At 42.8% G+C, this 27,511-nt stretch overlaps 1 protein-coding gene and 1 pseudogene across 2 annotated transcripts; both read right to left on the reverse strand.

Annotated features, from left to right (window-relative positions):
* Nucleotides 1–90: 90 nt before the first annotated feature.
* Nucleotides 91–13,285, reverse strand: LOC311361235 (cytochrome P450 7B1-like; the record flags this gene model as incomplete). Its single annotated transcript, XM_084481428.1, is given in 7 exon segments — nucleotides 91–1,548; nucleotides 1,952–2,130; nucleotides 4,083–4,289; nucleotides 5,081–5,329; nucleotides 5,332–5,664; nucleotides 5,779–5,915; nucleotides 12,708–13,285. Coding segments are annotated over 7 exon segments (1,971 nt in total). The 3' UTR covers nucleotides 91–1,260.
* Nucleotides 13,286–19,401: 6,116 nt separating this feature from the next.
* LOC311361236 (T cell receptor alpha variable 38-2/delta variable 8-like) lies at nucleotides 19,402–20,159 on the reverse strand (annotated as a pseudogene). The gene is made up of 2 exons (XR_014684193.1): nucleotides 20,044–20,159; nucleotides 19,402–19,778 (listed from the first exon to the last, which is right to left on the reverse strand). The product of XR_014684193.1 is annotated as a T cell receptor alpha variable 38-2/delta variable 8-like (transcript).
* Between the last annotated feature and the right edge of the window lie 7,352 nt (nucleotides 20,160–27,511).

Here is a 27,511-nt window from a genome sequence, read left to right on the forward strand (position 1 = left end):
TTTTATCTGAATCCACCCTCAGAGGTGAGTTTTCGGTCTGGACGGTCGGCCCAAACGCACAAGACTTATGCGGTTTCACCAAAAAAACGGCTCTGTGTGGACGAGGCCTAAGTTAATGTTGTGTTGATTGATGACCGTTTGCACCATTGCACGATCGTGATTCATTTGAGAATGAGAACGAGGGAGGAGCTCAGCTGAGAACCGTGCGTTCCATGATTCACCACTACCGGAAACGCGGCTGAACGGACGATTCTGAACGATTCCTCTTGGCGAACTGACTGACACGAACTAAATCAAGGAAACGAATCATGAAATCCATCACATGTGTACATGTTCTAGTGATACGGATTACGAGTGTATGACCCGAAATACGTCAAAATATATTGAAATGTAGTGTTTTGCTGAAACAGCAGCTTCTATACGAGGTCAGGATCTATTACATTTGGATTCCCAATGACATTCCATCACCTGGAATGTTATTTTTTCGCTTTCTTCTATAGTTGTCTTTAACCAACCATTTCAAGGGAAAAAAGGGTTACATACATGTTACTGCTTCGTCATAACCACTTTTTCATTCATTATGTCTGCGTGTTTTGCACATATTGCACTCTTTACGGTTCCTAAAAGGAGGGATTTCTCTCCTGTGTTCCTTTTAATGGATGTTGTCTCCTAACCCTTTAGAGGTCTTTGGGTTAGATGATGTTGTATAACGTGGGACTGTGAAGCCCTGATCTCTGCTCTCCAAGCCTGGTGCCCTGGGTCATCTTCCTCCAGCTGGTGGGACTCCCAGGCATGGTCCGTTTCCCTAAGGGCTCACTCATTCACTTCACAGTGTACTAATTCAAATGTAGTGCTGTTCAAAATCTGAATGCACGGATCTGGTTCCTATATACAGTAATGCAAAGCTTCATAAGGATAATGCACTACAAAGCAATGTAGAGCAGATTCACAGTATATCCGGAATGTAACACGTGTTTTCTTGTTAATGCGACCAATAATATAATCATGCTCATAGATTTCCGACTTATAATTAGTGTCCCATTAAGTGAGTAAAGCTGAGGATAAGCAAGGACACAAATATGTATCCTCACTTATAATAAGTGTCACATTAAGTGAGTAAAGCTGAGGATAATCGAGAATACTGCTTCATTCTTGTCAAAGATCAAGCCTGTATGCTTCAACTCAAATGTTGGACCATTAACGGTTTGGTGTTGGCCTTATCAAGATCATGCGTCGATGGTCCAATTTCTCCTGGAATTGCTACCGAATTCGATAGCGAAAGCGCACGTCTTTGGTAGGTAGTAGGATGCCAAGGCCTGCTCTGCTGTTGTCCAGCTGGGCCTTTTCCTGGCCCTGCTCCATCTCCAGGTCCAGGTACAGCAGCAGCAGACACAGGAACTGCTTGATCTCATTAATGGCGAAGAACCGGCCGGGGCACATGGAGGAGCCTGACCCGAACGGCATGCGGTAGTACTTGAGCCTTTGTCCGTGCTTGAAGAAGTCCGTCTTCTCTTGTCCTCCCTCGATGAAGCGGTCATACTTGTATGTCTGTTGCCATGGAGACGGAGAGAAGGTCAAGGTGAAGGTCAACATGTGGGTTCCTTTCAAATGGGAACTTTTGGTTTTGCAGTTTGGAAGACTTCAAGATTGCCACTTTCTTTCATCACTTACAAATTATCATATATACTTAATCTATGTACAAATACAATTAAATCCCATGTTAAATAATTGGCAACAGGTGCTACAACCCCTTCCCTTTCTACAAGCACACAACACCATGCAAACACAACTACAGGTCCACTAATAACAGGATCAGGGTTATCAGCCTAGCCCCCAAACATTACGCCAGTGATAGCTGCACGGCAGCCCAACATCCTCACTGCAATGTTAACTTAATAGTTGGCTTAATACTTTCCAATTTCTGGGTGACCAAGGGGGAATGAGGTCTTACCTCAGGGTCTGTGAAGATCTCGGGGTCCATGTGCATCATCTGAGGGTAGAGGGCGATGACGTCCCCCTTCCTGACGGGCGCGGAGCACTGCTCGTCCAGCCGTAGAGAGAAGTCCTCCTGGGCCACACGGATGTTCATGGATGCAGAGGAGAGACGGAGGCTCTCGTTGATGGCGCTGTCTGGAAGAGAGGACTCCGCACATTGGTATGCGAACATCTAATTGCAGGGTTGCCAACCCCTACGCATCTGGCGTGAGAGTGCGCCCACTATTCGGACCTACTGCATTGACTGAAGTGCAGGCTGATCTACAAGGTCTTCTGCCCACCTTTCTCTGTCGCCGCTCCCTTGTGTCTTTTAGTTGCTTGTGAAAAGTTTTGAGTGAAAGACGCACGTTTGGGAAGAAGAAAATAAAGTCTTGGTTAAGGTCTGAGAGCGCAAATAAATGCCTCAAACTAGTGCTGTCATTTTAAAATAACGTTACGTTTGTTTTATTACTGTTGTTTTTTTAACGCAATTAATGCGGATACTCCGCTATTTGGTTTCATTTACTTACTCAATACTTAACCTAAAATTACAGCCAAGGTATCAAAATGAACAAGAACATCTAATGTGCTTTTCAGAGAACTCCTCTTAAATGGCATGATCCTTTCCAAAAACTCTACCAGTCTCTGTCCCTCCCTTCTTCCATGTCTTCTGTCTCTCTGCCTCTCGTGGAGCTTTTCAGAGAACTCCTCTTAAATGGCATGATCCTTTCCAAAAACTCTACCAGTCTCTGTCCCTCCCTCCTTCCATGTCTTCTGTCTCTCTGCCTCTCGTGGAGCTTTTCAGAGAACTCCTCTTAAATGGCATGATCCTTTCCAAAAACTCTACCAGTCTCTGTCCCTCCCTCCTTCCATGTCTTCTGTCTCTCTGCCTCTCTATGTGGACTGTGGACCTTGTTGGAATGCAACTAGAAATTGTTAGTTTGGTGTTACTTAGCCTATATTTTATTATATTACAGGTGCCTTTAGAGCTAAGCAGGGCAAGAAGAACAAGTCAATATAGGCATCGGTTTACTGATTCTCTTGACTTCTATAAGCTACATAATCCATAGGCTATGTTACAGTTTCAAATATTTTAATCAGGATATAGTATTTTAATTCTGATTTAACATTAATTCCATGTTGTTACTTTTTTTTATCAGTCATTAGTCTTAATAAAGTCACGTTTGGCAATGAGCGGGGTCCAAGTAACCTATTCTTGCAATATAGTTAGATATGAGAAACATAGAGAAAGGTTTTCTCATGGTTTGACAGCCCTCCTCAAAACAAAATTACAAGGTGTCTTAATGTAGTCTAGGCTATAAACCAATAACCAAATTACTAAACTAATTAAAGGACATGACACACTGTTACCTTCTGTAAAATTCCTTCTTTCTGGGTCAGACTTCTGAGGTCTTGGTTAAATACATATCTATGGCAGCAGGTATCAGTATACAGCTGTGTTCCCATGTCAATGCATGATTAAATGCATGATTAAAAAATATCTACACATTTTGAATGTCCTACATCAACAACAGCCAATGGCTTTTATATAAGCCTTCCTTCAATTTGTTTACACTAAGTAAACAAGGACTGTTTTGTAAAAAACCAGCCAAAGTCCAAAAGTTGGCAACCCTGTAATTTATGATTTACACTGGTATGCTAATATGTAATCTATCATTTACATTGCTATACTAACATCTAATTGATTCTTTACTTTGCTACACTAATATCTAATTGATTCTTTACATTGCTAAGCTGATATCAAATTGATTATTCACATTGGCATGCCAACATCTAATTTAATATTCACATTGCTATGCTAACATCTTCTGGATTTTCTGAAGGTATTGAAGTTAAGATATTGGGTGTCCTGGGGAGCTCCCAGTGTCCACCAGAAAAAACTGGGGTTGTACTGGACAGCACAGTGTATCCGCCAGTATAAGACTGCGGTTGAACGGGGCAGTTCCCAATGTCCACCAGTAGAAAACTGAGGTTATACTGGACAGCTCCCAGTGTCCACCAATATAAGACTGTGGTTGTACTGGACAGCTCCCAGTGTCCACCACTAACAGACTGTACTGGGGAGCCCAATATTAATCTGAACTCACCCATGAGGAGGAGCTGATCCAGTTGGTCCTTGGTGATCATCACTTCAGGTTGCTGGGGGCCCTCGGCTTCAGGGAGCTGGAGGACTTGGTGAAGCTCATGGCGAACGGCCTGCAGCGCCTCCTGCTGGTTGATTAGGTAGTATAGAGCCCAGAAGGTGGCCGGGACCGTGTTCCCCACAGACGCCCACAGAATGGCGAAGTGGTGAGCTGCAGGCCAACACAAACAGGTCATATACAAATGTTCCGTATCTCTAGAACCTGTACACAGTACTTTCCCCGGAGCCTTGCCTACAGGGACCGGGACCTATCCAGAGAACTGCACATCCAAAACGCACATCCAAAACTAAAATGCAAAGCCACAACTGCAAACGGCACAACACAACTGCGAAAGCCAAAACACAACTGCAAAAGCCAGAACACAAATGCAAATGGCACAACACAACTGCAAACGCCACAACACAACTACAAAGCCACAACAAAAATGAAAAGGCCACAAAACAACAGTAGTGAGAGTGAATAGATGACTCCAAAGAACAGGCTGACTACTTTTGCCTACACATGTGGTTGAGGAATGTTCTTCCCCGTTAATACGTTTTATTACAGATTACAATGTAGGCCTATTGACCTTTTGGTGGATTCAACCTGATTTCTGCATATTGTGTAGCAAGAACATCTAATTCTTGTATGATGTCGGAAAGCCTGTCACAAGTGAAGATAACTTTTCAAAGATTACTTTGAGGGGATGATCATTGATGCAGAAGGTGTTCTGTTAGAGAAACATGAAGAAGGGCCTCTTCATTCCAAACAAAGAGTTTGGAGGAGATGGATGGAATCATTTAAACCCCACACTGGGAAGGAGAATTGGGGCACTGGGGCAGTCTTGTCGTTTCTTGACTGAAAGGTTCTGGGTTTGAATCCCAATGTCTGCAGTCTAAATACCCAGTAAAGCCAAGAAAAAAAAAAAGACAAGCAAAAGTAAAGACAAGCAGCCGACATACCTGCCTTATCGGTGTCACTGAGCGTTACATACTGCTCCAACACCTCCGCCCGCCGGGCAATGAACTGCGAGGTATTGGACCAGTACGTCATCCTCTGGGGCAGGAAGTAGCGGATGAGGGTCTCCCGGACAGCCTTGGTCCGGCCAAGCAGCCAGATGGGGATGCGCCCCACCAGCAGAGGGAACATGTCATCAAACTTGGTGAAGTGATGGCGCAGGGCGGCCATGTCACTGTGCCGGCGGGCGGGCACAGTGACATGAAGTCGTAGAGGCCCCCGGTAGACCAGCCCTGCCTGACCACCCCGGCGCCTCGCTCACCCTCTCCCCCTAGAAAGTCTTGACGGAGGACCAGGTTCAGGTTGGCCATCATGCACTCCGCCAGCAGCACCAGGTTGTCCCCCTGCAGGAGCCGGAAGGAGCGCTGGATCTGGTCGCCCATGTCCGGGAAGCGACCGCTGCCCAAGGCTGGGTAGCCGAAGGTTGCCGGTGCCACCTGGTCTGTGAATTCGTGGAAGTCCAGCTGTCGGCCGTATTTCATGATGGAGGGGTACATCAGAGGGTTCATAATGAAAGTCATGTATTTACCTGGAGAGAGAAAGAGAACATATTGAGTTGAAATACTTAACTGATGGACCTGATCTGCTGCTTAACTGGAAGAATCGCCTAATTGATTTGAATTAAACCATTTTAAATACCAACCTGCAATATACACAGTGAACACGTCTCCATATTTTTCCTGATTATTTTTAAGAAATGCTTGTGAATCCAGTCTGAAGTCCAAAGCCTTGCCGAGATAGGGAATCCAGCCTTGGATCAGTGGGGGCTCGAATTCTCTTCTGCCAAAGTACAGGAAAGTAAAGTTCAGCCAATAGCACATGCAGATCACTTTTAGTTGAACTAAGGCCCCGTCCACACAGAGCCGATTTTTTGGTGAAACCGCATAAGTCTCGTGTGGTTGGACTAACCATCCAGACGGATCTGGCGGATCCGGTGCCCGAAAACACACTTTTCTGAAACCAGGTCCCAGGGTGGATTCAGATAAAAACTGACCTATGCGGATCGTGTTAGGATTCGTCGTAGGATTCGGGAGACGTCTGAAACGCAAACGATGACGTCATCACCCCCCCCACCAGTATTGTTTTTTTTTTTGTTTTGTATCATTTTTGTAGCTTTAAATACAGCCCCTTGGTAAGAAGCTTATTTCCATTGGCTGTAAGCAGCGATGATAGCTTTCATGAGGGGCATCATTCCAGTGGCCCTGTGAACCAAACTCCAAGCTTAATTAAAGTATAAATCATTTTAAGTCATATTAAAGTTCAGCTGACTTCAGTTGACTTCCATCGAGTTCAGTATAGTTCAGAGATCATTAGAGGAGAGTTCAGTACAGTACCATAGAGCAGCAGTTTATCTCAAAACATGGGTTGGGGGAGAGGCACCAGGGTTTCAGCCCTAGAGATCAGCAATCATCCCATCAAGGGACTCACAATCACTGACAGGCTGACGCCTACTTCATTTCGACATTCATGTTGACTTTGCAATTCAAGTTCATATATTTAACAATTATTCGCCAAAGGCTCCGTGAGCAGTGGGGAATAGCCCCATTGACCTTCGGTCTCGGGGGCTATTCACGGAGCCTGTGGTGAATAATTGTTTCAGTATATACTACACGTGAACACTCCAAAAATAAACAAGATAACACTTTTTGCCGGGATTTATTTGCAAAATCAATATAATCAATGAAGGACTGTACTTGCTGTTTTATAATGCTCCAGCTGTGTTTCCTGGTCTGGTGAACGACGTTCCACAAGAGTTTTTGAACCAATTCGTTTTTGTTTATTTAGATGATATCCTTATCTTCTTTCCTGATGAAAAGACTCATGTCAAGCACGTCCACCAAGTTCTGCAGTGGCTCCTCAACCTCCAGCCTTTCGTAAAGGCTGAGAAGTGTGAATTCCACACCTCCAGTGTCCTTTTTCTGGGGTTTATTGTCTCTGCTGATAACATTCAGATGGACTGTTAATGGGACTGCTGTCCCCCAAACCGTTTGTTCCGGCTTCTCATCGTGCTCAGTTCATCCACTGGGCCCATACCTTCCTCCTCTCCTGACACCCTGGAATACGGCGGACTCTGTTCATGGTTATGGAGGTTGGAGAATATGCTGCCACCTGTCCTGTGTGGCCCAGAACAAGGTATTATGGAAGAAATTTACCCCTACATTTCATGGTAATATATAATTATTATCAGGCCTATATGCTATATAAATATAATAATGATGGAGAAAAGCTTAAGAAGACAAGTCACCCCTCCCCTCTAACTGTGGCCTGGAATGGTGCCATAAGGTCTGTTGATTAACTTATTTGTGTTTACCCACTGGCATAGAGGTCAAGGATCAGGGTGAATTGAGGTTAGTCTAGGGGCAAGGGCAAGCTGGACACTCCATTCTAGTGTCGTAAAACTGTTGCTGAATCATTCCCAAAAATTCCTGGGAGGCAAGATGCGGGCCAGGAGGGAAACTAGAAAGATAAAAGATTGTGAACTAGTTAGACATTGTGTGTGCGGGGGATTGATAAATAACAACATTCTTGATGGACAGAAAGGGATATATAAGGAGGGGCCCGTGACCAGCTCTGGAGTTCTTTGTCAAACCAACTTGGCTTTGTTCTTACTTGTTCGCGAGTAAAAATAAAGTCTTTTGTCATTCTTGCTCCGGTCTCCTCAAACTCTCTTATTTAAGTTTTAGTGTTAAATGCGGTTTATCTACCACAGTATCCCGTTACCCACCTCCTGGTCTCCGGTGTGCACTCCCGATGCCTCATCTCCCCAGGTCAGATATCTCTTTGGATTTCATCACAGGGTTACCACCCTCGGAAGGTAACTAACGGTAGTGGACAGATTTTCGAAAGATAGTTCACTTCATGTGCGGAGGCCATGTTATCCCATGTTCTGATAGGGGTCCGCAGTTCATTTCCTGGTTCTGGAAAGCCTTTTGTTTGCTTCTGGGCGCCACGGTCAGTCTCTCCTCTGGGTATCACCCCCAGTCCAATGGCCAGACAGAGCGGCTTAACCAGGAGCTGGAGAGTTTGCGGTCTTGTTTCGCATCTTGTTCTGGCCACCTGGAGCAAATAGCTGCTATGGGTAGAATACCCACACGATACCTTGCCTTGCTCTGCATCTGGTCTCTCCCCCTTTCAGTATGTTTATGGTTACCAACTACCAGGCCAGAAGATCTGGTTGTCCACTTGGGACCTCCCCTACCGGTGGAGTGCCGTAAGCTAGCTCCCTGGTTTGATGGTCCCTTCCCCATCTCTAAGGTCATCAATCCAGTAGCTGTGCCACTCCGGCTTCCCAGTTCCATGAAGGTTCATCCCACTTTACATGTGGCCTGAGTTAAACCAGTAATGGAGAATCCTTTTTTCCCGCCTCTAGACCTCCTCCACCCACCCGATTCATTGACTGACGGAGGACTGGTTTACAGTCAAGCGACTGCTGGCTGTTTGTCGTTGGGGTCATGGACTGGGAGGGGTACGTCTTGGGTTTCTTCAAGCAACATTGTGGATCCAGCTCTCATTAGGAAATTCCACCGCCTCCATCCGGACCTGCCTGGGACGTCAGGTGCCAGGTCCCTAGAGGGGGGGGGGGGGGGGTTACTGTCACATCTCGTCCCCTTCATTGATTATTTCACTCCCTGCCCTTATGTTTCTCGCATCGCTGTCCTCACTCACCTTAATTGTCCCTCATTAACATTCCCCTCCTCAGCGTATTTCCATTCATCTGTGCCAGTTTGTCTTTGTTCTTTGTTTTAAGCATCCCAGCATTTTCCAAGTGATATTTAAGGTTCCCGGTTTTCTGACTCCTGCCCGTTTATTCCCGACTACATCTTTGCCTTCTCCCTGCTGGAGAAAGAATGACTTTTGCCTCCCAAGTCGTGCTATTGAGTCCTATTTCCCCTGTTGCTCACCCAGCCGTTACACTGGGCTGCTCAGGAGGGAGGTCTTAAAGCGACATGATTCAAATCAGAGCGTTTTTAAAATATGCTGAATTTGGTATTGCAGAAATGAAAAATGTGAGAATAATAAGGGGAATTTTTAACATCAAGGCACGTATCCCTTTTCTGACTTTAACCTCAGAATACTGTCTTTAAACTGAGAACTCATTTTCACATGTGAAAAAATTCACATGTGGCCCTTATCTTCTTCCATACATCACATACTGATGTTGATTGATATATTTAGAGGGAGGGGAAGGGAAGGAATGTTTCAAAATTCAGTTTGAATTAGTTTTCCACCATTTCTTTATATCCTGGTTGTTTCAGTAATCCCATGATAACTAGGGGGCTACGTGATCTATTTGTTGACTAATGTAATCTTAAAGGGGTAGTTCGGGATTTTGGACATCGGACCTCATTTCCAAGTGAGCCAGTGTGTTATTGGGGGTCAAGCAGCGAAGCTGCTAGACAACCTTGTGTTTTTGTACGCTTTCCTATTATTATCATTATTTACCTGCCATGGGAGTCTATGGCAGCCCATAGATCGCCTTGGTGAAAAGTTGTGAAATTTAGCACACTGATTCAGGACAGTCCCATGATCCCATGAAGCAAATTTGGGGTCCCTAGCCCATGAGCTCTAGCGCCACCAACAGGTCAAAGTTGGACATGCATTCATGTTTATAACTTTTGACCCATTCATCCAATATTCACATACAAGGTATCATTGGAATCCTTGGTCCAAGCCGAGTTCAATGAGTTCATGTCGTCATTTTGCGCCATGATGGATTTTCCGCCATCTTGGTTTATGTCAAAAACCTTCAAAATGTATCTCCTATCACAAATGTTGTCCAATCTTCTCTAAACTTGGTACATATGATCCTCAGGCCATGCTTGACAAAAAACATTGAATATATTTTTCAAATTCAAAACTGTTTGGCCGCTACAGCCAATCAAATTCGACCGCAAAGCCGCCAAACAGGAAGTAAGCCAATTTCTCAGCAGCCCTTTGACATATAACCAAACTTGGTACATAGACTCATGACATCATCATGGGGACACTCAATGAATTTGGTGACCTTTGACCTCTAGGGGGCGCTGTTATTAATGAATATGTGTTTTAACTCCTCTCTCTTCACATGAGTATATTTCAAACAAATGTTGTCTGGTGTCTGGTGATACTGTCAGACCTTCCCATATAGCTCATCAATTATTTTTCATGGAAACATCAGAATTTGGCCGCCATGTTGAAAGTTGTCAAAATCAATAGTACATATCCACAGAACACAAATTTTGTCGAATCTTCATGAAACTTGCCATATATGATCTTCAGACCAAGCTGTGTGTCAAACAGCATTTTTAAATTCAAAACCGTTGGCCGTGACAGCTAATCAAACTTGACGGCGAAGCCGCCAAACAGGAAGTAAGCCTGTTCTTAGCAACTCTTTAACATATCATAGCCAATCTTGGTACATAGACTCATGACATCATCCTGGGGACACCCAAACAGTTTGGTGACCTTTGACCTCAGGGGGACGTCAAACAGGATGTGAGCTCATACCTCTGCAAGGCCTTCATGTATCCAAACCAAACTTGGCTCATAGTCTTATGACCCTATTCTGATGATGCCCAAGTAATTTGGTGACATTTGACCTTTGGGGTCTCTAAAACCACGAGTGTTATCACATATCAGTTGATCTTTTATTTTTTGACGTGAAACTTGTCGAAAGTGCTGAAGGCCGTGTGTCTGACGTAGATCTATCTTGTTGCTGTGGCTACTCTGTTCTATTTTGCTTGCGGACACGTCGTGTTACCTTGCGACAACGTGCACGATCAACACACCAAATGATCGCAGCATACGTACGGCAGCCCTGAACCGTAGGCGCATGTGTTGTTAGCAGCAAGTCTATTCCAGCCCTTAGAAGGCAACTTCAATGTATTTTCATTGTGATAACCATTTACCAATAGCTGTCATTGCAAGTGAAATTACAGAGACATATGTCATCATGCAGCCACCTAAGCGATTGTCTGACCTCCAAAATTAGTTTATGGAGTCCCATTCTGCTTGACCCCACATCACTGCTTGCAGTTATATTTTATCATTGGAGACCGGTTTCAACACTTTTCATTCAGTCCTTCTAGTTGCAGAAATCGCTGGTGCTAGGCTAGCGCAAGTCAAGGAGAACTGCTAGCCTGCCAATAAAAACAGTTTTACCCACTCCAAAGTACACCCGAGGCAAACCAATTACAATGCCCGACTATCGATGTAAATGTCTGTGTTGATAGCAATGATCACATTACATTTTGGGGGACTACTTTCTCAGCAGCAGCATCAATGCCGCTTTCTTGCGGCATTGATGCATTGCGGCATTGAGGCACGCCTCCTTTTCTTTGGGGATATCATGCTCCCACTGAGGATTCTGATGAGTACACTGAGTAGCGAAAGATCCCCGTGACGCTTGACAAATGAAGATGGCTGCGCCCGTAGTTAACATTAGTTGAGATGTATTTTCTTTCTCTTTGTTCCACGTTGGTGTCTTTAATGTCGATGTATAATGCTCTTACACTTGCTGCTTTAATCCAGTCACCAATGTATGCATTCCATGGTCTTGCTGTGCATGCATTACAATGTAAAGTTTTGTTTTCAAGCTGGTTTGCTAAAGAGCCTAATGCTGACAACAATGACTAGCCTGCTACTATTGCTGCCACCTCCAGGCGTCCATTATTCTCCAACTCATCGCACACAAAAGACTACTGGAACACTTTTAAGGTGGTAAGTGCCAGGAAGTTATGTCACATTCTCATTGAGCAGGTCAGCGTACCAGCACAAAAGGCCAAATGGATATCAGCATAAGTGCTACGAGACAGGAAATTAAGTGCAACTCGGAAGGCTGGTGTTCGAGGCATCTGGAACACACCATTATGGTGCGTTCACATCGCTGGGAATTATGGGGGAAAAAAAATTGTGACGTTGGTAAGTTCTCGTGAACGACACCTCATGACGCTCTAATGATTCTACTTTCATTTGGCCACTGGGGCCAGATTTTGATAACAGAGTTGGCCAGTTGGTGACGTATGGTTTACTAGTGAAGCGCATGAACATGGCGGGACATGAAAGTTTTACTCAATATAAAATAATCAACCATCGTATCACATATTTTACTATTGATTGACGTTGTAACCGTCTGTTTGCATCGACTTTGCTTAGGTTTAAACATTGTGTACTGGTAAACCAGCCCTAGATAAGGGCAAGTGTAGCCTTCCATTCAGTGGCAACAGGGCCGGCTCTAGCCCATTTGGTGCCCTAGGCGAGATTACCCCCACGCAAAAAAAAGGAAACATCTGAACCAAAGGTAGATAGATATATATACTTTATGGATTCCAAGTTGGGAAATTGCAGTGTAACACACATTAACGGTCTAATTAGCGGTCTAATAAAAGTGAAAATTAAAAATATAAAGTGCAGTGAACAGATTATGTATAAACATATACGGTGCTTGTATTGTTATATAACACTTAACAGTTTTATTTGAACAATGAACTTTCAAGTCACTCTTTCCATGTTTCAACTAAATTTCAACTAAATTCCACACGCCTGGACTTCCTTGCAGCAAAAGCATCTATTGTGTCATTAAATGACACCTGCCTAGACACCTCGCGGTTTATGCTCATCAGTGCAAGTCCATTTAAACGCTCCTGAGACATGGTGGATCTCAGGTATGTTTTGATGAGCTTCAATTTGGAGAAGCTCCTCTCTGCAGCAGCAACTGTCACTGGAATGGTGACAGCAATCCTCAGGGCGACCCACACATTGGGATAGATTTCCTTCAGTTTCCTCTCCTGTAGGAAGCTGAGAAGTTCCATGGTGGTCATTTTACCTTTTGGCAATTCTGGGAAAAGCTGCAGTTCCTGTGCCAGTTCCTTCCAGTCCAGGTCTGACTGCCCATTACAGCTTAGGGTGTTGCCGAGTGTTTCACACTGTTTTTGTACCTCTTCCTTGGGCAGGTCAGGGAAGTTGACAAGTACACCAAAGTTCTTCTCAACTTCACCCAAAGTCTTGAATCTGTCCTGCAGTGACACAATGGAGACGTCCACCACCACATTGAAAAAGGAAATTTCCATTTTCCTCAGTGCATCGGTCATTTCCTGGTCAGGAGCCTCATAGGAGAACTGTGTCTTTGTTGTTCTCAACCTCTTCTGCTTGAGAACAGCTTCCACATTCATCTTCTCACATATTTCCTTAGCTAACACTTGGGCAGAAGCAAATCCAGTGTCTCTGTAGCTGATAAGAGAGGCTTCAGTTTTCCTCAGAAGGTTGACTGCAACATCCATCTGCATTGTCTCCGACTGTAATAATTTGCTGACATACTGAATTTTGGTCAGGATGTCATGCCATACCACAGTACAGATGGAGAAGCGGTAAGACCCAACCTCTTCAGCCAAAGATTGTGCCTCGATTTTTATGACTGGATCTGTGGCGTTGTCCCTCACCTCCATAAGTGCATCCCTGACTTCTGCAGCCTGGCATCTCACAGCCTCTACACTGTTGATACGACTCTCCCATCTAGTATCTGACCAGGATTTCAGGGTTACGGACACATGTTTTTTTAAGATGGACCATCTCTGTGTGGAGGCAGAAAATAGTGTGAAAAGCTTCTGCAGGTAGCCAAAGTAGCTGGTGGCATCTGCAGAGCTTTTTGCTGCGTCAGCTACCACCAGATTCACTGTGTGTGCTCCGCATGGCACAAATAAAGCTCTGGGATTTTTTTCAAGAAGTCTGGCTTGGACACCTTTCCTCTTCCCTTTCATATTGGCACCATTGTCATAAGACTGCCCTCTGCAGTCTTCAAATGGGATGCTGAGCTCTTCGAGTCTCCTTAGGATGAGGGTTGAAAGGCTTTCTCCAGTGGACTCTTCTGCCTCAAGGAACCCCATAAAATGTTCTTTTATTTGTGGGGTGTCCTCAACTGCAACAAGTCGAATGATGACCGACAGTTGCTCTTTATGGCTCAAATCAGGGGTGCAATCCAAAATGATTGAGAAGTATTTGTTTTGTTGAACTTCTTTGACTATAGCTTCCAGGAGCTTTCCACCAATGCAATCAATAAGTTCATTTTGAATATTTTTTCCTAAGTAGGATGTACGTTTAACTCGTGTTTCCACATCAGCAACATGTTGCTTCAATACAGGATCAAATTTGGCCATGAGCTCTACTTCTTTAAGGAAGTTGCCATTATTTGGTTCATGAAGTGTGTCTGTGGTTCCCCTGAGAGCAATATTTCGCTCTGCCAATGACTGTATGATGGCCACCAACCTGGTCAGGACATCACGCCACCTCCTTCTTTCAGCCTCTATTAGTGCCATTTCAGCTCTATCTATTGTTTGGCCCTTGTCAAGACAAATCTCAAGTTATTTCCATGAGGTCATGTGTTTGCAATGATCCGGACTGTTCTCATGACTTTTTAGTATGTCGCCACAATTTTTCCAGTCATTGAGTCCATCACTGTTGAGTTTGTACGTTTTCTGTGAGAACAGCTTGCAACAGAAGCAGTATAAACTGTTGTTTTTGATGGAATATACCACCCAGCTTCTCTTAATCCTTTCTCCATTGATTAACTGTCTGTAGAAGTAGTGGTGATGGCAACTTCTCCCATCTTCTCTTTTTTTAAATTCAAAGTCTGATGTTAGCTGATATGGCCCTCTGCTGACTAACTCCACCCTCACCTTATCAGACAGGGATGGCCAGTTAGCAGGGTCCAAAGGTGCTGCCTTGTGTCCTTCAGGATGTGTTGACTGGGTGTCATCAGGCTGTTGAACAGTGCATGCTGTGCTTGTTTCTTCACCTGCAAGCAAATCAAACACACATGCAAATATAGATATTAATCCTTCAGTAAGGTCACGCAGTGATTTACAAATAGCAGCACATCAGGCAATAAACACATCTGAAGCATAAATTATGAATAACCACAGTATTATTCAGTGATGTGACTGCAGCTATAACATGCAATTACATAACTCACCTGCTTCAAGCTGACTTTCAGAGGTGGGTGGTGTCGTTGATGTGGTAGCGCTGCTGCTGCATGACGCCTGACTTGTAGCTGTATTCAAACATAGAGTACATCCATACTGTCAAGTTTGTTGTGTCATTCTACTCAATTTAATAAATTAATTAAGGTTTGATATACAAATAAACTTTATTTTATTTGCCTAAAACCTAAATTTACTGTAATTGCTAACAAGCTTGTACCTTTTAGTCACAACAACAACAACAATAATGATAATAATAATCATAACAACAACAACAACAACACAGCAGTGCTTAAGAGACCACAAACAATTGGCTAAACTTACATGCTTCAGAGAGTGGTGTGGATGTTGCATCAGAAGGCCCCTCTCCAGCAGCTGTTAGGGGCGTCTGGAAATATTTTTTGAGCGCATCTAGACAGATATAGAGTAGATTCACTTATTACTGTACATATCATGTGTAATTTATATCAAAAATATTCTAAATTAAAATACAGACACTTTTAGGAAAAGTCAGGTAACAGCAGTATTCCATTTTTTTCATTCAACTAAGTTATTGCACATATAACGTTGAAAACTGTCAAAATGACCGTCTTGGCCGTTCTAGTGTTAAGCTAGCGTTGCTTTATTTCAACCTAGCTAGCTAGCTAACGTTAATACAAATGAAACGTCTTCACACAAAACGGTATTTAAAAAAAGATGACATAACGTTAATGTTACCTTTATATTTGGACTTCTTCTCCTCCTCCTCTTTTCTTCTCTTTTTGTACTGCGCACCCGAGGGCTTTGACGGCCGTTTCATCTCGCAAGTCAACGTTATCAACAATATTACGTTATCACAACATAACCCGCTGTCACTTGACGTGACCTGACCTCTGTGACATCTGACCCTCTGAGGTGTGCAGCCAATGACCCCACACGTCACGTGACTCAGCACCATAAGTGAGAAAGATGTCATTGTTTATCTGTTTCTTTATTTTGTTAATATGTATTATTTTCAAGACAGAACACGAAGGGAGGGCGCCAATGGGCAGCGAAAATTATTATTATTATTTATTTATTTATTTATTTATTTTTCTCCCTCGAGGGTGACTGGCGGCGCCCCTCCAGCAGATGGCGCTCTAGGCGACCGCCTATGTCGCCTATGCCTAGAGCCGGCCCTGGTTGGTTATACATGGTTATTGTCACGATCCTACTATTGGGTAATGTTAAACTGGTGGGTAACTGGTTGTCATGGTAACTGTGGGAGTGGCTCCCTTGATTGGCCTTGATACGGGTCACCTGGGGAATCCAAGATGGCTGATGGTGGCAAGATGGCTGAACAGACAGCATGGTGCCCACACTTGTTTTCCCTAAAAACCCTCTGAAAGAGGTGAAGGTTTTTCCCCTTCTACAAGGACAGTACCAGGACTAGTTTCCTAAAGGGGGAACGTGACCGCCCCTTTGTCGTGTATGTTTGTCAAGTGTTTGTCTATGTTATATGTCAAACTATAAACCAACTGGGACAGGCTACAGTTTGCTCCAACGCTTGGGCTGTCCCTCAACACGTCAAAGAAGGACCAGAGCTCGCCAGGAACCAGGTGAGTCACTGCCCACGTGGCCGGAAGCGAGTTGCCTGCCAGTTGTGGGTTTTACCACTTATGTGTCTCGACTCCTGCCTAGACAGAGAGCCGGTTCGAAACTAACAGTGGGGTCGTGACAGTTATTAATTTATTTACTCTTCAAATAAAACAGTGTTGATGTGCCTTGGGGACCAAGTGTTTTAGTAATCAGGAATAGACTCTAATATACACATTAAAGGTGCGTACACTTCTGGTATGTTGTGTTTATCAGTGACATATCTGGGGAATGTAATGTTAATGTTTATGTGGCACACTTTCTGATGAATAAAGAGTGTTACTGGGTACACTTCTGGTTTTGACAAATAACACTGATAACTAATAACTATACTTGAATATAAAATAGCTGAGCCGTTAAAGCTGATAGTTTAAAATGGTTGAATCAAGTGTGTGTGTGTGTGTGTGTGTGTGTGTGTGTGTGTGTGTGTGTGTGTGTGTGTGTGTGTGTGTGTGTGTGTGTGTGTGAAGTGGCGTAGCTTAGTTGCACTGGGTCCCGGTGCAAGTCTTGCGCTGGGCCCCCCGCCATCCGCCCCCACCCATCCCCCACCACGATGAACATGCATCCGCTCCCCATAGGGCCTAGGCCTACAGCTGCACAATCATTATTAGAACCATGGACAGTGACTTAACATCCCTACAGCACACAACACATTCAAATCCGAGCAGAGAGGGAAAAGGTCATACACACAATCATTATTAGAACCACGGACAGTGACTATTTGCATCACTGACACACTAGCCTACGATCAAAAACTGGCAAAAAAAACCAAAAAACCCCGCAAATAATCCATTAAGCTGACCATGCAGCCATATTTCCCTAACAGCACAACGGTGGCCTAATCAAAAGCAAACATAGCCAATGGACACAATGGGCACAGCGGCCATTTAACCACAACCTGATAAGTCGATCATTTGCAATAATAAAAGAAACCTGCACTCACCCATTCAGAAGTTAACTCTAAGAGCCCTCTGCTCAGCACTCTTTTTTACAATAGAGGTGTTGTTTTATTTCAAATTCAGTCTTAAAACAAGCAGGCATGGAAGGCATGGAGTTGGTTAGCAAGGCACTGTGCATGCTCATACAGGGCATCATCAGTGGCACAATTCAGATCTGAGGGTTGGATAGCCTGGAAAAGTTCAGTGGTTTCACGCAGGGCAACGAATCTCTGCAGTAGCTGATTGATAATAATGTCCAGACTGGCATTAAAAACATTGACCCTGAAGTGGCTCTCAGGGTCACTGAGCCTCTCATCCTCGCACAGCTCATCATAATGTTGTATCACTCTCCTTGCATGAACGCACAGCGCTTCTCCACACTTTTCTTTTTTTCTCTACAACCCCCGGGGGCCTCATAGGCCCTGGTGCGTTGCACCGGGAGCACCGCCCAAAGCTACGCCCCTGTGTATGTATGTGTGTGTGTGTTTGTGTCATCAACTTTTAATAACCAGGAAAAGTGTTATTGACGTTATTCTTTCCTATCTAGTTAATCGAGATAAGTTCACAAAAAAGTCCTCCTTGGGGTCTTTTTCATATGACATATCGTTGCAGAAGTACATACCGGAAGTACATTGGATATGCAAGAAGCAGCTAGCCTCTAGCCATATAAACAGTGGTCCCCCCACACAAACGCCCGATTTTTTGCCCGATTGTGTTTCTAGGTAAAATATTGACATTGTTGTGCTCTGCGACGTCTGAAATGCATAGCTATTGTGATAGCCACAAGTGTGGCTGATGTAGTGTGGCTACACAAGTGTGGCTAAATTATACATCATGTACATGATGTATAATTTAGATTATGCTGCACCTGCTGCAGTGGAACATTAGCAGGTGCAACCACAGTGTCTCTGATAAACCATGAAGAACCACAATCCATCTGATAGAAAGGTGTGGTGGGATTACCACTTCCCTCCTCTTTGAAGAATAGGGAGATCATTGCCTTCAGGTTTATGTAAAGGCTCCTCCACACTTTGTATCACTGTGCCTCCAAAGAGCACAGTAATAGAGAGCTGTGTCTGCCAGTTTTAGCTGTGTTATGGTGAGTTCAGTTGATGTTCTGGATGTTGTGGACTCATAACGACTGTCAGGAATATGTTCATCACTCCATGATCTTGCTTCTTTATAGAGTATAAACTGAGGAGCCTGCTGGTTAGAACGATGTCTGTACCAGAAAAGGCGAACATAATCATCGCTTGTTTCATAGGAGCATCTGAGTGTTACAGATTCTCCCTCTTTTCCACTGACTTTCTGTTCAACGGGAGAGATGGAGTCCTCAGCTATCAGTCCTGGAAAAAGTCCACATAATGGATGTGTTAGATTAACATGGACCATAAAAAACACAACAGAATAAGATGTTAAAAACATTGAACAATTAATTATTATAATAAAATGTCTGATAATTCAGTCATCCTACAGTGTGTAACATGAGCTTTTCCTCTTACCAGATAGAAGTGCAGCAATAATAATCCACAGCCAGGTTTCCATCTCAACAGCAGGTCTGCAGCAACAGGAGAAACTATCTGTTGTTCAGCTCAAGTATTAGACTTATTCTCTTCATGGTACCAAAGACTCAATGACCAAACATGTTGATGAAATAGTTCAACACCTACTTGATAATACTGACATCTAGTGGTGGAGTATTTAGGAGTTCACTGTTGTTATGAGTTGATTTGTTTTATGTGTAATGTTTGTGTACTGATCTCAGGGGGAGAGGGAAGTGTGATTTGTGCTCAGCAGGTTTTTGTACAGGGAGTCTGTGTTTCCTGTTACTGTGGGCCTCAGAGCACAGTAGTACAGAGCAGAGTCAGACAGCTGCAGGTTCTGGATCCTCAGAGGAACTGATGTGTTTTGGATTTGGGCATCAAATCTGTCTTTGAGGAACTCTGCAGCATTACGTCCACTTCCATATGTAGGGCGTTGTAGCATGAACTCGGGAAAGTTATTAATTTGTTGTTTGTACCAGAACAAAGACGGACTCGGGTCAGTGGTCACATATGTACAGCAAAGACTAACTGTGAGTCCTTCAGTAGCAATGATATCCTCTCTTTTCTGGATCACTTTGTCTTCTCCTTTACACTCTGGGGAAGAACAGAAGATGTGGATTAATGAATCAATCAATTGAGATCAATGATGAAAGGAGAGTCAATATGAGTCTTTAAAGAGTTACAGCCAATGAGTGAGAACTAGGATGAGTGCACAAAATTGGCATGATAGATTAACATGAACCATAAAAAATGCAACTGAATAAAATGTCTAAAACATCCATTAGCCAATAATAATAAAGTTATTGATTATTCCGTTATATACAGGTATGTAGTTTGAAACATGAGATTTTCATCTTACCAAATAGAAGTGCAGCAATAATAATCCACAGCCAGGTTTCCATCTCAACAGCAGGTTTACAGCAACTGGAAAAACGATCTGGTGTTCAGCTCAAGTATGAGACTTATTCTCTTCATGGTACCAGCTGTTATAGACACCATGACCAAACATGTTGACTACATATTTCTAAACCTACTTGCTAATACTGACCTCTAGTGGTAGATAAGAGATCACATCTTCATATTCACTTAAAGCAGAAGAGAAAAATAAAATAAACTCCAAAAATGAACCACACTATTAAAACCAAAAGATCCCAAATAACATGGCTAGAGAATGAACCAATGAATGTTTACCATTGCCCAATTACAAATTATTCTCATATTCTGTAATTGGGAAATGGTAAACATGTATAATTAATTACGAAATAAATCTTGTGATGAGATGATGTATTTTATCAGCAATGTCTGTGTACAGAGCAGTCTGTCACTGCAGCAGAGAAGATCTTCAGATCCACACGAGTCTTCTTTTAGTCAGTTAAGTAGAAAACCTTTTGTCTGAACCAATAGACTCAGAGGTGTTACCAAACCCTGAGATGTACAGCAGGAACTTTGGAGGCTCTCCAGGATACTGACGGTACCAGAAGAAATCATCGCTCGCAGCAATTTTAGAACGACTGTAGGACAGGGTAACAGTTGTACCTTCTTAACTGTTCACTTTCTTTTCGACAGAAATGAGTGACTATAAATATGTTTATATGACTATAAACACCTGTCAAGATAAGGTTAATTTGTAATATGTTGCAATGGACATACAAGTTCCCTTTAATATTTACTCATCAGAATTTCTGGTGGGCTGCAACTTACCTGTTGATTTACAAACTACCAGTAGAAAGAGGACTAACATCTTGTCAAACATTGGAACACTAATATGAGACATACTACCCTAGTATCTCTGTTGTAACATACTGTTTCTTCAATAGACTCCTGGTAAATTCACCTCTCCAGATGCCCCTCCCCTGAACCACAGTTGAAGACGATGACAAATGCTCTTCAAGTTCCTTGTCAGGTTTTTGTACAGGGAGTCTGTGTTTCCTGTCACTGTGGGCCTCACAGCACAGTAGTACAGAGCAGAGTCTCTCACTGCAGCAGAGGAGATCTTCAGATCCACACGAGTCTTCTTTTCAGTCAGTTCAGTAGAAAACCTTTTGTCTGAACCAAGAGACTCAGCTGTCCTGTTGATACCAAGCCCTGAGATGTACAGCAGGAACTGTGGAGGTTCTCCAGGATACTGACGGTACCAGAAGAAATTATCATTAATTTCAGCAGTTTCGGAGAGCCTGTAGGACAGAGTAGCAGTCGTATCTTCTAAATCTAAACAGTTCCCTTCCTTCTTGACAGGAGTGAGGTCCACACTATAAACACCTGTAAAATAGAAGGTTAATCCATAAACATGTTGCCATGGAGATACAAATCTCTTTAGTCTTCACTCTACAGAAATTCAAGTGGCTACAACTTACCTGTTAATTTACAAACTACAAGTAGAAAGAGGACTGACATCATGTCAAACAACATGGGAGCCCTTATACTCAACATGCTACCTCTGTATCTCTGTTTTAGCATACTGTTTCTTCACTAGGCCATGGTAAATTCACCTCTCCAGATGTCCCTCCCCTGAACACAAATTGAAGATGAAGTTGAAGATGATGACAAATGCTCTTCAAGTTCCTTGTCGGGTTTTTGTACAGTGAGTCTGTGTTTCCTGTCACTGTGGGCCTCACAGCACAGTAGTACAGAGCAGAGTCTGTCACTGCAGCAGCGGAGATCTCCAGATGAAACATTTGTCTTCCTCCGTCCTTTTTCAAAGTAAATCCAGATAGCGCCATGTATTCTTTGATAAGGAACTGTGGAGGTGAGCTGGGGTACTGGCGATACCAGAAGAAGTAGTCTGCTGAGGTGTAGTTGCAGGAGAGGGTCAGGTTGCCTCCTTGTAGAGCCGGGACTCCCTGGATTGAGTGGATGGTTTGCTGATAACTGTCACCTGCATATGTTAAGAATGAAAGGTCAGTGTCTACTACAGTCTTAAAGATCCTGGAAATAGCAATATGAATTAATTCATATGAACTGCTAAACATGTATTTTTATTTTTTATTTTTAAATATTTTATTTTCAAATTCTGCTAAACATGTATTGAGGTCCAGGTCCATGAATTAGGACAGTGCTTCTAAAGCAGAACTCACCAGTAAACTCAGTGAATAAAACCACTAACATGAAGAGCTGCATAGCTGATACTGGAGACCAATCAGATGTTGTAGAGCAGCAACAATCAAGAGTCTAAAAGCTGTTGTGTTGACAGATTGTTTCTGATGTGCTGCCTGTCAAGCTCCAACTCCTGCTAGAGTGGCACCAAGGACTGAATGAGACAGGAGAAGACCTTCTACTTTACTGGCTCTGTGGAGACAGAGGAGGACACAGGAAGAGGAGCAGCAAGAGCTCTGAGTTCTAGTTTCAACGGTTGAGGAGAACCACTGTGGTGACACTCTACATATAAATATGTCAAATGAAGATCACTTTGTGTTAAAAATATGATTATATTATGTCAAATGATTTGATGAATGTTAGATTGCTGTTAGCTTTGACTAGAGCGCTTGGGACATTCTTCTAGATTGAAAAAGGTTTTAATTTAACATTGACTCCCTCAGTGACTGTCTTAACATGGGGTGTTTTTGTTCAGTGGTACAGCTGTTGGATATTTTGCTCAGATGCCCTACTTATGGGAGTAGTGCTACAGTGTATCATTCACACGTAAACCATGAAACCAAAAACAGTTTGGTGAGTTCAGTTGACGTTCTGGATTGTTGTGGACTGGAAACAACAGTCTTGACTATTCTGTTCAGAACTCTTTGACCTTGCTCCTTTAACGAGTATAAACTGAGGATCCTGGCTAGGCTAAAGTCTGTACCAGTGAAGATGAACTTTGTCATAGCCTGTATGATAGGTGCATTTGAGTGTTACAGATGCTCCATCTTTTCCACTGACTTTCTGTTTATCAAAAGAGATGGAGTCCCCAGCTATCAGACTTGGAAAAAGTCCACATAAAGAATGTGTTAGATAGTATATATGTGTTAGATTCATAAAAAACACACCAGGATTAAACGTCTAAAACAATAACATATGAGTCAAATTACACAAATATAATAAACAATTTGAACCCTCATTTTCCAAATATTATGCAAAGAGAATGAAATGCAGAAAGATTTTAAGATGTTTGGTGTACTGACCTCTAGGGGTGGATAAGAGATCTTACCTTCATGTTCACGTTAAGAAAAGTAACTGTTGAAACATAGATGTTTTTTAATTTAATGAGCCATGCGGATAAAAGCTACAAATATACCACACAATTCACACCACATTATTTAAAAATAATAAAGCAAGTGAACTTACTGCAAAAATATTTTAATATTTTGAAATTTAAAAAATGGTAAACATTTATAATTAATCAGGAAATAAATATTGGAATGAATTCATGTTTTTTTCAGAAATGTCTGTACTGGGCCCCGTTTCCCGATAACGATGGATCCACGCTCGTACGATCCATCGTAGCCTACGATGGATCTCACGCAGCATCGTTAATTTTAGGGGAGCGTTTCCCGAAACTCATCTTAACATGAACGCGCGTGCTCTGCTCTTACGACGTCGTAGGATTGTAGCTGTCTACTCACACGGTGCTGAAATGGGCTCCGTAGGAGGGGGACACGCAGGAATGTTGTTGGATTAAACTATATTTTGTGGCAGCAAAAAAATATCTCCCCATCAAGGCCAACAGCAGAGTAGCCTACGAAAAGAATAGACTAATATGAATACTACAAATATTAAAACACAATTGATTTGGTCTAGGCCGACATATGCTATATCAGTCCTAATCCCGAACGCACCGTGCGTACATTGTTTCACGGCATTTTCTCCCCTGAAATAATTCCATATTAAAAAAATAAAAAATATCACGTGTCTGTGTGACAACTAGGCCTATAGCATTTATTTAAATGTGCTGATTTCTGAAACATGCTTTGCGCCGCAAAGAGGGCAGACTTTCTCTGATTCCTGCATTCCGTTTCATTCAGTCATTCATTCAGTGATTGACGCGCCGCGCACTCTCCAGAAACTTTGGAGTCAACATTAAAAATGCAACGTTCCATTCATTCATTATCATTCAAACGCAGAGGCATTGACATGGCTATTGCTGTTGCTGGTCTAGATCGATTCCTGCCCATATTGTTGGGCAGGGGGTATGATGGTGCGGGCAATGTAAGCGGGAATGGCACGCATCGCAGCACAGTTTCCCGCAGCAGTCTACGTACAGAAAACCACGCTCTCAACTTGGCGATTGTGCACTCCACTAAGGTCAGGGAGTTCGTAACTGTCTAGACACGGTCCAATAAATAGTGAACTTCATCACAGCCTCACCGACGCGCCTACAGTGCTTTATGTCAAACAATCGCAACAAAAAACGCCTGCAGAAATTATCCGACACCCGCTGGTTTCAGCATGATTCATATAGCCTACAGTATGTCTTCTGTCATTGATCAATATGAGGACATTTTAACCACGATGGTTGAATTAAAATCAGAGGGAGACAGCAAGTGCCGCTCGCAAGCGACCTCCCACACAAGCAACGGAATCATTTGATTTTATTATATGCCTTGTGATAGGGTGCCTTGTGACGTGGCGTTTCATCGGTACATTTATTTTTGGAATTTTAAATTGCTGCAATAAATTATATTTGTGTTGACTTCTAACATGTCTCTGTCTTTGCTGTTTAAATCTAACAGTAGTCTACGAGTAATATATATGCGGGAACCACTGTTTTTGGGCTATTGCGAAATAGCGCCAGCTGGATAATCAGTGGTATTGGATGACGTGTTTTAATAAAACACATCCAATACACGGAATGTCCAGCTGGTGACTCCACTGAGGCTATAGTAACGATGCATCCTAGTGCTTAACGAGTACCCCTGTAGGCGTCGTTAGCTACGAGGGTTTTAACGACGTCGTTACGTAACGATGCTTTCGGGAAACGGTCCGAAAATTCTGCGATGATCGTACGACGGTGTTAACGACGTCGTTAGGCTAACGATGCTTTCGGGAAACGGGGCCCTGGTCTCAGGGGGAGAGGGAAGAGTGTTTAGTGCTGAGCCGGTTTTTGTACAGGGAGTCTGTGTTTCCTGTCACTGTGGGCCTCAGAGCACAGTAGTACAGAGCAGAGTCCGTCACTGCAGCAGAGGTGATCTGTAGCTCCACACGTCTCTGTTGTTTGGTATGTGTGATTTTCAGTCCTGGTATTGGATTAGTTATGTATCCAGAGTATTCCATGATAAGGAACTGTGGTGCTGAGCCAGGATACTGGCGGTACCACAAGAGTCTACTGACTACAGAGCTGTTGTATCTGCATGAGAGCACCACACCAGCATCCTCAACAGCACGTTGGACATCCTTCTGTGGACTGATACTGTCTCCAACACTTGGACCTGAAATAAAAAAAGGAGATTCAGTCACTGCACCAAGAATCAAATCTACAATACATAGATTTTTCAGACAACGATGACTTCATTGAACTAATTAGGAGTAATTTGTTGTATTGATAAATACCTTACCACATAAAATGCAACATATCACGAGTGCAAAGAGCATGATGTGGCGACGCAGTGGAGAGCAGCGTGAATTCAAGTAGAACGGCAGAGAGAATCATATCACACTCTACTCAACAGTCCTTTTGAGGCTGGCTCCTCCCTTCATCTCATCTCTCGAAAGGTCTCCAATACACAGCAGGCCTGTTTCCATTCACGACCAGTAGAGGGCATCACAGCAAAAACTGAGTTTCGTTCACCTCTCCAGATGTCCCTCCCCTGAACCACAGTTTAAGGCGATGACAAATGCTCAAGTTCCTTGTCGGGTTTTTGTACAGGGGTTTGATAACTGCAGTTTTTAAGGTTTTTTGGAAAGTGCCTGATTGGAGAGAGTTGTTAACTATTTGCAATATGTCTATTGCTAGGCAGTCAAAAACATTCTTAAAGTGGTTGGTAGGTAAAGTATCAAGGCAACAGGTGGATGGCTTCAGTTGTGTCACAGTTTCCACAAGAGTTTTAGAGTCTATGACATTAAAGCATGTCATTGCCATGTTACTTTTGCCTGAATATGGTGGTAGTCCAGCATTTTTGTTTAAAGTGGAGACATTGATGGCGCGTCTGATGCCTTCAATTTTATCAGTATAAAATGCTGCAAACTCATTGCATTTCTGAGTGGAATGAAGGTCAGGTGGAATTTGTGTTGGGGGCATGGTCAGTCTGTCAACAGTTGTAAATAGGGCTTTGGCATTATTAGTATTGTTTTTAATGATATTGGAGAAAAATGTTTCTCTAGCACTTTTTAAGTCTAAATTGTAGGCACAGAGGCTCTCTTTATAGATGTCATGGTGAATATGAAGTTTTGTTTTACGCCATATGCGTTCAGCCTTCCTGCATTCTTTTTTCTGGGCTGTTACAAAAGCAACTTTTCTCCAAGGTGCCTTTTGCTTTCCAGAAATTGTTTTAACCTTATAAGGTGCAATGACATCTATGACTTTCAAAATTTTCAAATTAAAGTTTTCTAAAAGATCATCAGCAGAACATGGGTTGAGAGGTGGTAGCAAGGAGATGGCCTTTTTAAAAAGTACATTAGAATGTTCATTGATATACCGTTTTTTGACAGTATTTGATTTTGTCTGTATGTCAGGAATAAAAGATATATTAAAGAAAACACAGAAATGGTCAGACAGTGAAGGATCAGTCACAGAGAGATCTGAAACATTGAGACCCTTTGTGATAACCAGGTCTAGAGTGTGCCCCTTACAATGAGTAGCCTCTTTCACATGTTGAGACATTTCAAATGTGTCCAAAATGGTAAAAAGTTTTTTTGCACACTTATCATTAAAATCATCAGTATGAAAATTGAAGTCACCAGTTATAACTAGACAGTCAAAGTCTGTGGAGATGCTAGACAATAATTCTGTAAAGTCATCGAAGAAATTTGCAGCGTATGTGGGTGGCCTGTAAATAATTAATAGGAGAACTCTGGGGGAACATTTCAATACAACACAAAGGTATTCGAATGATGGAAAATCACCAAATAGCATCTGTTTCCCCTGAAATACATTTTTAAATATAGCAGCAACCCCTCCACCTCTTTTTCCAGATCTACATACATCAAAAAAGTTATAGTTGGGAGGAGCTGTCTCTATCAGAACGGTTGCACTGTTATTTTGTTCTAGCCATGTTTCAGTTAAAAACATAAAATCCAGTTGAGAAGTGGTAATAAAATCATTAACTAAAAAAGATTTATTGTTAAGAGACCTAACATTAAGTAGACCCATCCTGATGGTGTTATTGATAGGCTTTAAGGTTGATTTGGGTTTGGTGAAATAGTTCAACACCTACTTGATAATACTGACATCTAGTGGT

Source organism: Micromesistius poutassou (assembly GCF_964030765.1).
Source record: "Micromesistius poutassou genome assembly, chromosome: 16".
Taxonomy (NCBI): domain Eukaryota; kingdom Metazoa; phylum Chordata; class Actinopteri; order Gadiformes; family Gadidae; genus Micromesistius; species Micromesistius poutassou.